The sequence below is a fragment of the Pezoporus flaviventris genome, unplaced genomic scaffold, assembly GCF_033815535.1.
Source record: "Pezoporus flaviventris isolate CSIRO_AGI_PZ_B2104156 unplaced genomic scaffold, CSIRO_AGI_Pfla_v1 ptg000025l, whole genome shotgun sequence".
Taxonomy (NCBI): domain Eukaryota; kingdom Metazoa; phylum Chordata; class Aves; order Psittaciformes; family Psittacidae; genus Pezoporus; species Pezoporus flaviventris.
In genome coordinates this window covers 8,398,009-8,410,565 of record NW_026892573.1, presented here as the reverse complement: position 1 = coordinate 8,410,565, position 12,557 = coordinate 8,398,009, and the positions used below count along the sequence as shown (strand labels likewise).

The 12,557-nt window shown below is 41.7% G+C and overlaps 2 protein-coding genes across 2 annotated transcripts in view; one reads left to right on the top strand and one right to left on the bottom strand.

Annotated features, from left to right (window-relative positions):
- Window positions 1-12,557, bottom strand: part of FAM124A (family with sequence similarity 124 member A) — a 142,800-nt gene that overhangs the window by 68,512 nt on the left and 61,731 nt on the right. The window lies entirely within an intron of this gene.
- Window positions 1,201-5,932, top strand: CUNH13orf42 (chromosome unknown C13orf42 homolog). Its single transcript, XM_061458178.1, has 3 exons — window positions 1,201-1,614; window positions 4,917-5,064; window positions 5,691-5,932. The coding sequence occupies exons 1-3, from the start codon at window positions 1,201-1,203 to the stop codon at window positions 5,930-5,932; spliced, it is 804 nt and encodes a 267-aa protein (XP_061314162.1).

Sequence of the window (12,557 nt, the reverse complement as noted above, 5' to 3'; positions counted from 1 at the left end):
GTGGCATTAACAGAGATTTTCTCAGTCGAGTCTGAAGAGTGATATCCGCTGTCTTTCAAAATAATTATTTTCTCAAGCATTCAGTGCTCAATCAGGATGAATTACGAAAACCCTTTTGAACATGGTAAATCTGGACATTACTGCTCACTTTTAAAATGTTTTGATTGTCTTAGTCATGAAAGCTGACCAAATTTGATACCTACCTATGTCTAAGTCATAAATCATATTGTCACACAGTTACAAGTACTAGCAATGCTTGAATATGCCAATAACATTCAACGTTCTCAGTACCTTTCAACCAAAAAGCAGTCAACAAAACCACTGTATTGGATGTTTTGTATTAATCTAAGAGAAGAACTAATGTTGAAAGACAGAAATTCATTGGTTTCTGTTTGCAGTATTTTGCTAGATTAGTGCTTTGGAAGAGTGTTTTATTTTACAGCATCCCTTACACAAGCCATCTTTGTATTGAGTGTAATAGAGACTGACATCTGAATCCACTTTGCTCCTAGTAGTGCTGCAGTATCAGGTAGCTGTAGCCATCTCCTGGTTACAGGCGGATGAAACCCAGGGTGACTTCTTTCATCAGCTGAACTCCACTCGACAGAAACTATTCTTTCCCACTCAGACTTTTATCCCTGACGAGGCTGGTCTCAACAAGCTCTTCCCAAAAAGCGTCCCGTAGAAGGCTGGCTGCCAGGTTGCCTCTCTGCGCCCCCGGGAGGCAGCTGGATGGTCGTGGCGGAGAGGGAGCGGTTCAGCACCACGGTCAGCGCACGGCGCCCTCCGGCCACCTGCGCCGGGCGGAGACCGGGGCGCAGGAGCTCGAAGGGAAGGTGGGAAAAGGAGGAATTTCTACCTCGATGCTGATGGTTTCCACAGGGAGCAGCAGTCAAACAAAAGGTCAAAGCATGCTATTTGACCTCCTGTACTATATTTTAAACCGACGAAAGAACAAAACTGTTTCAACAAATGAAGTTGAAAACATGCTTCTTCATTACCATCATGCTCTTCATAATGTGTTAGTTTGAAAGAAGCAATTTGTGCAGCAATAGAGTTTGTTTTTTTTTCTCCTCATTTCAGTGAGTGGCAAAATTGTCTGTCTGCTGAGGACAAGGGTAATAGCTGCTGATTACCAGATCTAGTGTAAAATTAAGGAGCTAAAAGAGAAAAGGTATAAAGGGGAAAAAGTGGCACACTATGTTCAAAAAGATCCATTCTATATTTCATCCCAACTCCCACCGAAGAAATGTGACAGACGACATCCCTTACTGTGAAGGCACCGGTTCTGCGGTGAGGCTGATCCGCAGCACTTCTATGTATGTCCTTGGAGGTGAGCAGGAAAAAATTAGTGAACCACTAAAAAAATGCAGAAGTACAAGCAGCATCGACTCTTGCTTCCAGCCAAAAGAGGAAGACAGAGACTGGATGTACTCGAAGACTCAGGACTGCTTGAAGTACTTACAGGACCTGTTAGCATTGAGGAAAAAATACCTTGACAACATCAAGAACTTGAAATCCATGCATATGGCTGCAGATTCCCCAATGTCCACAAAATCATCCAAAACTGGAAAGAAGTCATTTCTTCCACTTCCTTCCAAAGAATCTTCTAAGGTAATTCTAAAGAGCTTTTGTCATGTGCTTGGTCCTAGTCTACGAAGCAATTGATGCTGTATGTCCTGTGTTCATTTTCTGCTTCATTGGTCTCATGCAATTGTCATTTTACTGTTGCATCAGTTGAAATGTTGCTAAATACCTGAAACTCTTTCTGAGTAGTGTGAAATTAAGTATGAATGGTCATGGAAACAAATGTATATTCCTACTTTTGGGGTGGGGGTGTGTGTGGAATATGGGAAGCAAAGTGGCATGAGAGTAGGGCAAGTATCTGAAAACATGTTATGAAAAGTGAGCTGTTCTCTCAATACTCTGGCAGGCTATTTAAATGCCTCTGAGTTCTCCATTATGGTTATTTAAAGCTGTTAATGACTGACAAGCACAGTAATCCCTAGGTTTACTGGCAGTCTTTTTATTGGCATAAAATTACTTACACAAAATAATTGTAAATTCATTGAAATAAATAGGAATCTTTCTGGCTGGTCAGATAGCTTGTCAGTGCTACATTTAGCATCAGTGCAAGCTCTACTGATGGGCTGTCAGGAATGAGAAATTCTTAACGGTTTCTTACTCTATCCATTAATAAGTTGACAGATCATTTTGAGACAGTATAATTCTTTATCCTTTACTGTAATGATACCACAAAAGCAAAACTGAAATATCATCTTTAGTGCAGACTAGTTCCACGTATCCTAGAAAGAAAAGCATTGCAAAGCTTTGTCCTGGTTGCAGCATATAGATTGCGTGTCACTAGACATTTCGGTGGTTAATTTGACTCTGGACTTGATGCAGTGAGGACAAATGGAAGAATTGCAACAGGTGGGGAAATCCATTCAGGTTACACAACCATAAACATGACTTTGACAGCAAACACACAGGTTACTCAGTGCAATCTTTAAACTGGGTAATAATGGGGATGGTGGAAAGAAGGGCTGTTTGGCTGACTTACCAATTAGGCTAGGTAGACTTTCCCCAAAATATTGCCACAGTTAGATGTGTTACAGCAGATTGTCAGAATGGCTGAAGCTAAGCTCTTTTGCAGGCATTTTTTAACCAAATGACAAGGCTCACGTGTTTAGGACTAGATAGCACATTTTTCAATTTTACATTTTGATCTAATACCCTTTCAGTCAGTGGGATTTTTCATTTTGTTTTATTAGGCTTTATGTCATCATTTCAGTGCACAGTGACTCTCAGAAACTAGGGATAATAGGAGGAAACAATATTCAGCTCAGTGGGCTGGAGAGTATAGATTTTATAAAGACATTATTATTTAGGCCAGAGAAATAGCAGAAGAGAATGACTGAGATATAGAAAAATGGCCTGGTGGTGCCAGGTGCCAGGAGACAAATCTCAACACTATAGACACAGTCTGTGAACTGACTTTTTACACTGTCAGACAATGATTGGCTTGAAGTAGCAGAGATTTACAGCATGCCAGTTCCATGATGAGCTGAGCAGTGATGTAGTGGAGCAATACATGACTAACCATCAGCCAGGTGGGAAAAAAATGAGCACAAATGGTACTAAAACAATGGACCAGGAAGCTGGGAGATACATTCTGCACAACTAGGCTTCATGCAGGTTTGTGAATCTCTGAGATTTGCCACTGAAAATACTAGTTAGGAAAAACAAATGAATCTCCTACAGGCTGAGTCTAAATATGCTGGCATCTGACTGTGGCCAGCTAGGTCTTATGTATGGACAACCCTGCTACTGACTGGCATGCTAACTCCATGAGCTGCCCCCTTAAGAACAGACAGGGACAAGAGCAGGACATGCCACCCACAAGTCATTATCGCCAACACAAATTGCAGGATCACAGCTATCTAGCCTTGGCTTTACAAAAATTAGGGAGAGGTCATGGAGACTTCTAGAATAGCCAGAATCCTCTGCTTCCTCACTACAGATTTTATGTTGACAGATTACAAGGTTCATTTTTATCACCAGTCTTGAATGGTTTTGTCCGTAACTACCTCTTTGTGTTAAATTGGCTGTCAGTGGAAATTCGCTTCTTTCTCCTACATGATGGATGATTAATAAGAAAGGACTTTGTCCAGACAACCTTGTCATCATGGGAGGTTTAATCCAAAGATGTCTAGGACCTGGACTACAGGCTGACTGCATGGATTCAAAATTTGCCACTTGGGTCTACAAAGAGAAAAAAATGGAGGGGTGGGTCAAATGCTGGAAGTACATAGGCATTTCTTTAAAATGGTTTATAACATATAAGGGCTTAGTCATAATAGCAGTCACTATTTTCAGTAGATGTGTGGTAGCAGCTATCTTTTAGCACTTTTGAGGATTTCAATCAACCCATAATGTCAGAAGGGGAATAAGCTGCCTCATCCCTCTTCCTCCACAGAACAGGGAACAAGCTGGTCCTTCAGAGATGTGCTACAGCATGTATCCTTTGTTTGCATGTTTGAAAACCAAGGTAGCAATTTTCTGACTTGGTATTGCAAAACAATACACCTAGCTCAGACTGGCAAGAAAAATACGCAGCTCCTCATTAGGTAGAACACAGCAGGAAGTATTCATCCCATATGGACCTACAGAATTGCCAGCCAAGGCTTTATGGCTGCTGCAACATTTACAGGAAGGCATTTGCTTTTTTCTCAAGACACAGGCTCCTAATTTTAAACCCTGTGGCTTTCCTGTGGGAATTAGCACAGTGTTGAATGACTCATATTTTAGCACACACGATCCTTTTCCATTTAAAAAGGACTTTAGCAATTTAGATCTGTATTCATTTCACCTAACCTAGGCATTTTAATAAGATGCTTGATTTAGTAACCAAGTTACCCCACAATCCCTTTGCAGCTAAGAGAACGAGCTGCCTGCAGAGGAGAATTCAGCCTACCTAAGGCCTGACTCATCTTCTGAAGATACTGGAGCCGTGCATTAATTACAGAAGGAACCCCGCATGACTACGTTTCTAATGTGTGTCTCATTAGGTGCCTACTGCTAGGTAGAATAAATTAGGCCATAAAGCCCATCTGTCACTTAGCCGCCTAATTAAATGGACTGATACTGGGGTTCTGAGGGATTTTATAACACCTGGCTGGCAGCGTCCAAGTGAAAGATGTTTGGTGTTGAGCATGTAACAAGATGGACTTTTGCTAAACTGCTGTCCCACTTTCTTTGATGGCTACAACCTGTGGAGCAGTCTGACCTATGTCCTTTTCTAGCTTGAAGTACAGAGTCAAATACAATGTTTTCAGCTTCCTTATACAGTTTGCTCATTAAGAGGTCATTGTGCCCAACCTTAACTAACCTTTTACTCCCTATCTGATCAACAGGCATCCACGGAAAGAAAAGGGCCACAGTCCAGTTCAGATGTAAGGGAAGCAATAGCTTTCTTTGACTCAGTTATTGCAGACCTGGATTCAGAGAGATGGCGAAGAGTTCCTGACATGGATCTGCCAAATGTGGATGTTGATTTTGATGGTGCAGTATAAGCCAGACAAAATAAGATTATTTTTGGTGTGCAAAGGGTAGAGGGAGGAGTGGCATTGTAAGACCATGTGTGTTTATTTAATGAACACAGTTTGCCTCCAAGTGTTGTTTCCCAAATCTAGAACCATTGCATGCAGCATGTGAAAGTACAGTAATATATTGCTTGTTACCTGCTGAAAGGGTACAACTATTTTATGTGTGGCCATTGCAACATGACCAAATGTAACATGCATAGTGCTGGAATAGTGCTTGCTTTCTGCTCAGTACTGAATTCTTCATCTGTTTTTCATCTCATTGAGAAATGGCTGGATGTTTTCTCTCCAACCAGCAAAACAAAAAAGTCATTTAGAAATAAGGCTAAATAATGGTACATTTCCACCAGAAATGATGGGATTGCCTGACTAAATGAAGATGTCATGTGAGCTTATCTTCTATCCTAGTATAATCAGTGGAGAGAAACTGACATTTCTCTCTTTTGTCTTAGGCTAAAGTGGATATCTAAAAGAGGCCTGATAAGCTGTGCCTTAAAAGTGTGTATAAAGGGATTAACTGACATAGTTGTGCATGTAAATTATCACAGGTAAACTGTTAACACCACATTATCTTATGTCTTTCAGTTGCTACCAGCACAAGCGAACACAGTTTACATTCAAACTGGATCCTTCGTGCTCCCCGGAGATACTCACAAGAGACTGCCCAGACAGCAAAGGCTGCAAACCAGTCTCAAAGAAACAGCCAGCGGGGAACCACTAACTCTAGGAAGAGGCTGGAAAGACATCCCATGTACTTGCCCAAAGCTGTGGAAGGGGCATATAGCACTTTAAAATTTAAGCCCAAAACACGTAAAAAAGAATATTGAAAGAATATTCCCTCTTCAGCTGAAGATAGAATATCTGAAATAGGACATCTAAGACTTGCTTTTGTTTTTTAGCCTCTGATCCATCTCTTACGCTGTGGAAGTGAACTATGCAGTCACTGAAGGTTCTTTGTGTGGGACATATTCTAAGCCATGGCTATTTCAATGTTGGGCTCATATGAGGGTTTAACTCATTGAGTTCATTGTGCCTAACAATACTGCTTTGTCATTCAGCCTGGGGGGGAGCTCCAACTTGGCAAGCCTTTTTTCTGGGGCTGCTATTGAAAGCAATGATTCAGAGATTGCCTGGTGCAGTAATTTTTCTTTTGTGTCTAGTACAGCAGTTCAAGCAGTTCAGTGAATATGTTGGAGCTTTTTGCACCATTGCTTCCAACTTCAGAGCAGTGAAGCAGAATTTTCTCTTTTTTTGCATGGGAAAATTTGTATGTGCCATCATTGATTCTGTGATCTGAGGGTGTACAACAGCACTGAGGTACAAGCAAGCTGTGGTACAAGCAGAAAAAGCTGCAGTGAAGGAATCAGCATTAGAAACCTGTGTTTGGAGGAACTGCTTCAGTGTGAATTGAAAAAAACAAGCTATCTTGTGCTCTGCTTGCTATTGGGAATTGTTCTGTCCTTGGATACAACATCAAGGGAATGCAAAAATGCATTCAACCTTTTTTCATATGGTTACACCACCTGTTAGGGTTTTTTCTATTTTAACACCCAATTGTTGAATCTAGACATCCCAATGCATACTAGAAAAGCTTAATGTCTTGGAAAAGAGCACTTTGAGAATAAATTGGAGCAAAGGTTGTTTTCAAATGCAGCAGACAATCTGCAGGCAAATCCACTCTATCAGCTTTAGATTATATCCAAAATTTGGTACTCTGCTACTTCACCATTAAAGACTATACTGGAAGTGTTCCTCTTTGGGCTTTTTAGTCTTAGAGGTGGTACATCTTCCACGGCATACTTGGAATTGTTAAGACCTATGTCTGCCTGTTCCACTGATGTACAGCAATGTGCAAATGCATACAAAGTGACAAGGCAATAACACCCTGTGGAAATACTAGCCTACGGCCCTTCAGATAATGCAATACCATTTATATCACAGACATCAATCTGAGCCACAACCCCCAGATCATGCTTTGCCTTAAGAAACTGCAAAGGTATTTGGGATCAAGCCTTTGCTTACTTTAATTTTTTCCATCTGGCGTTCAATTGGTGGTTCACTGTGACAGGTGGATCATGGCAGCATTGGTACGACCAGCTGGTGATTTACTGGTGAATTCTTGTTTCTATATTCAGTTGTTTTCATGCCCACAGGCTTGGATAAATTTCCTAAGGCATTAGCCATCAATATAACCCATCTGATATATCATAAACTCCATGAACCTTGTGCCCACCACACAGAACATTTGGAAGCAGTTCTTGCTGATTTATCTTCCTAGTCTTTGGGACTGAGTAAATCAAACAGCACCTCTGCCATGATGTGGAAGTACCTCTCAGATCTCACTGATCTAGGACATTTTCTGTCATGAGATAGGAGAGTGCCAAAAAAACGTATGTTTCTGCATTCAGAGCTGGCATCTCCTTTTTGATTAAAGCAGTCTGCTTTTTTTTTTTTTCTGGTGGTGTTCTAGAAGGGGAGGAATTGTTTCTGTAGCACTTTAATTCTGGAAGTACTTTTACTGCTCTTCGTCTAGTCTATATCCTCTTGAAAATGACCAGTTTAACCAACAGCATTAATATATATTCATGAAGAGATTAAATTAAGGTCTACATTTTGTTTTCCTTTTGTTGGTGCTTCTCTTGATTAGTCTGTATTCTCTGTACAATGTTGCTGCCTTTGTATGTTCCCAGTCCTGTCTTGACTGTCCTGAACTGAACATCGTGTCATCAAAAATGTTCTGCCTTTGACATGACCATTCAAGGCCACTTGGCCAGGTCAGATAGCCAGAGCACAGCATGTTGCTCCTGACATGCCTCAAGGTTGCAGCTCTGTGTATGTGTGAGGGGAGAGGGTCAGTGCTTAAGCCTGCATATTTCTGGCAACCTTATTACCCTGAAACCCCTCTCCAAGCAGAATCTCATCTGAAGTTGCCAATGAACATTTTTAGTAAGTGTGTGGTCACCGTTTTGCTACTAGAACCTGTAACAAGGATGGATTTTGACAGAAAACTTCACCGTCTTTTTGAGTTGCTATCATAGAATTAGGAGTGTGAATAATTAAAATACTGATGAAAGAAGAAGAAAAGGATTCCAATGGTGTTCTGCCCTGGGCTGTGCTTCATGTTCATAGTGCCAAGGTTATATGCATTGGAGTAGCTGATCTTTTGCTATAGTTTTAAGGATGCACTGTGATGTGCAGAACCAAACTGCTTCAGCATTTTTGACCTTCCCTGTGACTTCTGTCTGTCCTTGTAAAACAGGTGTCTCCGATCCTCTCTCTGTGACAGAGGGTCAGGGTCCCCCTGCTGTCCAACACTCAAACTCTAGTGTGAAATGTGTTTGCTTTTATGAATAAGAGACAGAGGAGGAAAATAAGAGGTGTAATTTCAATTTGAATTCTGTGATTGGTTTGTTTGTTTGTTTGTTTCTCCTTTTCCTAAAGGTCATTTCAAGCCTGCTACAATCTTGGTAAATTTTAATTAAGCAAGTAAAATAAAGCAGTTTTTCTCTGAGAACATTTTCTACCTCCTATCCCATAAAAGTAGACAATCTTCTTTCTCATTCTAGCATATTAACCCTTGTGTTCTCCTCACTGGACATGTCTCGGCTCTAATAGGGCTATGGAGAGTGGTCCTAGCATCTTAGGCCACTCTCTGGGGAGGTGAAAGCTGCGGGAGCTTTGGCCCATAAGCTAGGTCTTGTGTTACCTGTGTGAGAAAATGGCAGTTGAACGTAAAAGGAGCCGGAAAGAGGAAAGGTAAGCATTTCCATCCTCCATGCTGTGTCCTCAGAGAAGGGTTTATTGTGGATGGCAGCGCCCTCTGTATGCTCTGAGAGGGAGCCATGTCCCTACCTGACATCGACTCACCCTAGGCAGTTTTCCAAGTTTCCAGGAGCAGTTAATTCTCCTTGGCTTCCCTGAATTATTTCCCCAAGACCTTTGGAGGCAGAGCTCTCTGCATGGACACTAAAGGAACCCTATTTACATTGGGTAGGGTCTCTAAATGACCTTGCTGCAACATGCAGTTATTTTCAGGCATTCCAAAGTTGGAATTAAGCGCTACTTAATTAAGCATCTACTATAGGTGCTCTGACAATGCAAATTGTACAGAAGAATTATTCATGACCAGCAGAGCTCCTCATGACCTAGATCCCTTGCAGAGATTATTACTGAGCTCCTTCAGTCATGCCCCCAGGCTCCCAGGCCCTGATAATGAAGAGTATCAACTAGGAGTAATATCAATCAAGGCCACTGTGTGTGAGCATTCCCCGCAGCACTGATCGCAAAAGCTCTTTTCAAGAGTGCACTGGAGTAATGAGCAAGACCTTTAGGAAGGTTTCTCTTATTTTGTTGTTTCAAATCCGGGTCAGCTGAAATACTGGGGTATTTCAGGTTCTTCTAGCTGCTGTCATTGCTGAGCACTAGCTCTAAACAGGCTCTGGCTATGAATTTCTGTGATGCCACATCCACAGCTGTCCATAAGAAATTAAAGACACTGTGTACAAGAATCCAGTAACTGAAGAGAGAAGAAGTCTGTTGAAGAAATCATGTCCCAGAGGAGTCAAAATTATTTTGTCCTTTTGTGTGCAGCAACTCAGTGTAATCATGATACACATAAGTGAGCTGAAATTGTAAGCGTCTTTGGCAGAAACAGAAGAAATAAATGTGCTAATGGAAAGTTGGCAGCTGGACAAGATGTACACTCTGGTTTGAATCTTGCAGTGCCATAAAGTTACAGTGAAGGCAGAAGGTGTCAGCACTATAGTAAGTAATGCAGGAAGTCCTCCAAGATAATGCTTAGCAAAGATGGATGCTCCAGATTGAATGGGGTGTCTAAAAATACTGGATTAACACCTGGTGGATGTCCTCAAAATCTTCACTGCTGTAGGTCCAGTTTGCACTTTTGCTTAGGCTAATTCAGGAGACTGCCTGTTATGTTTTCATGATAGAGTGGCCCACAAGGAGATGCAAGCAGCACGAAGCTGGCCAGTCACCACATGGTGTGTTTAGGGGGCTTTTGCCACCTTTTAGACCTATAGCTCTGAGTTATGCCCATGGTAAAGTGGAACAAAGTTGCATCAAGTCAGTGGAACGACTCGTGATCTATCTTGAGTTAAACAGCTAGAAAAACCTGTTCTTCTAAAAGAATTTTGAGGGCAAGTCAGAACATGAGTCCAGCTGCTTCAGACCAAGCTGCAAAGCAGAGGTCAGAGTCTTACTTGACTAACAATAATTTAGTGCAAGGTCATAAGTTTTCTACTAACAAACAAACAGGCTTGTTGTATTAAAAAGTCATCTTCTCTTTTTTAAGGCAAGACCTGGAATCATCACTTGACTGGCTCCAGGATTATGATACCCTGACCCCCGTCAGAAGAAGAGGTGACCTATTAGAGAAAACATAGGATGGATTTATGGAATTAAGAGATGTGTTGTACCCTTTTATTAAAGTGAGTCTGAGAAGGGAGCAAGTCCTCAGCAAGAAGCCTATGGCCACTGCTAGGAACGAACTGCAAGTACCACAGAAGTGAAATATGCGATAGAGCAGAAAACTTTCACTTGTAAGTGCTGGGGACTGTCATTTGTCTCAGTGCAACAGCTCTTGAAGGAGATTTCTAGGAAGGTAGCTAAAACTGTTCCTTGGCCACACGGTGGCAGTTCATTCCTAGCTATTCTGCAGCCCTCCTAGTTCTCTGGTCAGCAAGAGACCGGGACGAAAGGGAAAGGGAAGTGTTTTGTCCTGCTTCATCGACAAACGGTCAATGTGTGTATCTGTTATTCACTCCTAGGCTCCTTAATTCACAAGCATTTTGTTCGGCAGTTTCCAATTAACATTAGTTCTTTAAATGAGTTTATTCTTCTAGGGAGATGATTTCCTAAAGAATTAAATAACCATGACATCATAGAGGGCACTGAGACCTCAGTAAATTGTGTCTGAGATGCTGACCATTTGCCCCTGACTGTGTCTGAAAACAAATGGACAAAGTAATGTCATTGCCAGAAACAATGCACTCAGGCATAGAAAATATAAAGATGGATTAAAAACAATAAGCAGAGGATTTGAAGATTCAGATGTTCAATCTGGAGATAGGCTTGAGCTAAGAGTTTCTGACCTGATGCTGAAATTCCTTCCAAGGCCCAGTAGAATCAATAGATGAGGTTTCCAGCTTCTTGGGGTCTGTATTGCTGTTATTCCAAAATTTGTTAATCCAAGCATTTCAGTTAGTCAAAAGCTAACCTGCTCCCGCATCAGCTGCTGCTGTGGCTTCCAGGGGTATTTTTATACTTGGTGCATGCATTCTAAACTTCTAGAGGTTTTCATCTACAGTGGAAAAAAAGCAAAAACAGGAGTATGTCTTGCACTGGTTATGACTCCACATCAGCAATAGGAGCTTTCGTTAATTCAGATGGCTCTATGGTCGCAAACAGTTCAGATTAATGAGGTTCCCTGCATTAGTAAGGCCTTGGTATAATATCAGAGCTGGGACTGCTCACAAACAGGCTTTTAGTCTGGGCTTGCTTGTGGTTTGATGTATGACACTGCACCATTTTTTTTACTGACAAGCAGTATCATTGTCTCCGGGTAACTGTGTGGGGAACAACAAAGGGAGAAGCGGATTGATCAACAATAAATCACTCTGTGCTGTTTCTAAGTTGGAGCTTGCTTTACTATCACTTCACTGTGGAGAGCTAATTCATCACATTGTTACCCTTTAATAGCTTCACTTTTCAGTTTCCAATAAGCAGAATTAATTTTTGCCCCTCCCTCATCTCAATGATATAGGTCTTTGGAGTGCCAGGAAAGTGAGCAGTTCAGCGGAAGGGCTCCGGTGTGAGCAGAGCTGACCTGTAATTACAGCTGAATAAACTGAAACGAGCATACTAGGGGCCAGATTTGCAGTCGCCCTTAGTGGGATTTTCAAAAGGCACGTAACTAGCATCAGTGGGAGTTAAGTGACTGTGACAATTGCACTGGTGCCTGACTGCTTTTGGAAAAGCTGGTCTGGAGCCAAGCTTGAGCGGACACAGCTCCATTTCCAGGAATTAAATTAGACTCACAAGAAGTCCAGAATTAGCCCAGTCTGTCTGCCTCTAAGCCCAGTAACTTTAAGACCTTGAGTGGTGTAATTCTGAACGAAAGAATTGTCCCACACGTCTGTCAGATTTCTGCAGCCCTTCCTGGTCTCTTCCTGCAGGGCTGGTGGTTGTTACTGATGCTCCCATGTAACCCAGGCCCTAAAGATTTGTTGGTAATGTACTTGGAAGTGCAATTACTCACAAACCCAGGACTTCTGTGAATGCCAAGTGGACTTGAGAAATTCTGCTGCTCTTATATTCACACAAGTATGTTCAAGGGCTCTTGAAAAAGGACCTGTATGCCAGGGGGTACTTGCACATGACATCATGGTATTTTACACAGACAAGCTGTTATGGAAACATCCCACCACACTTCTC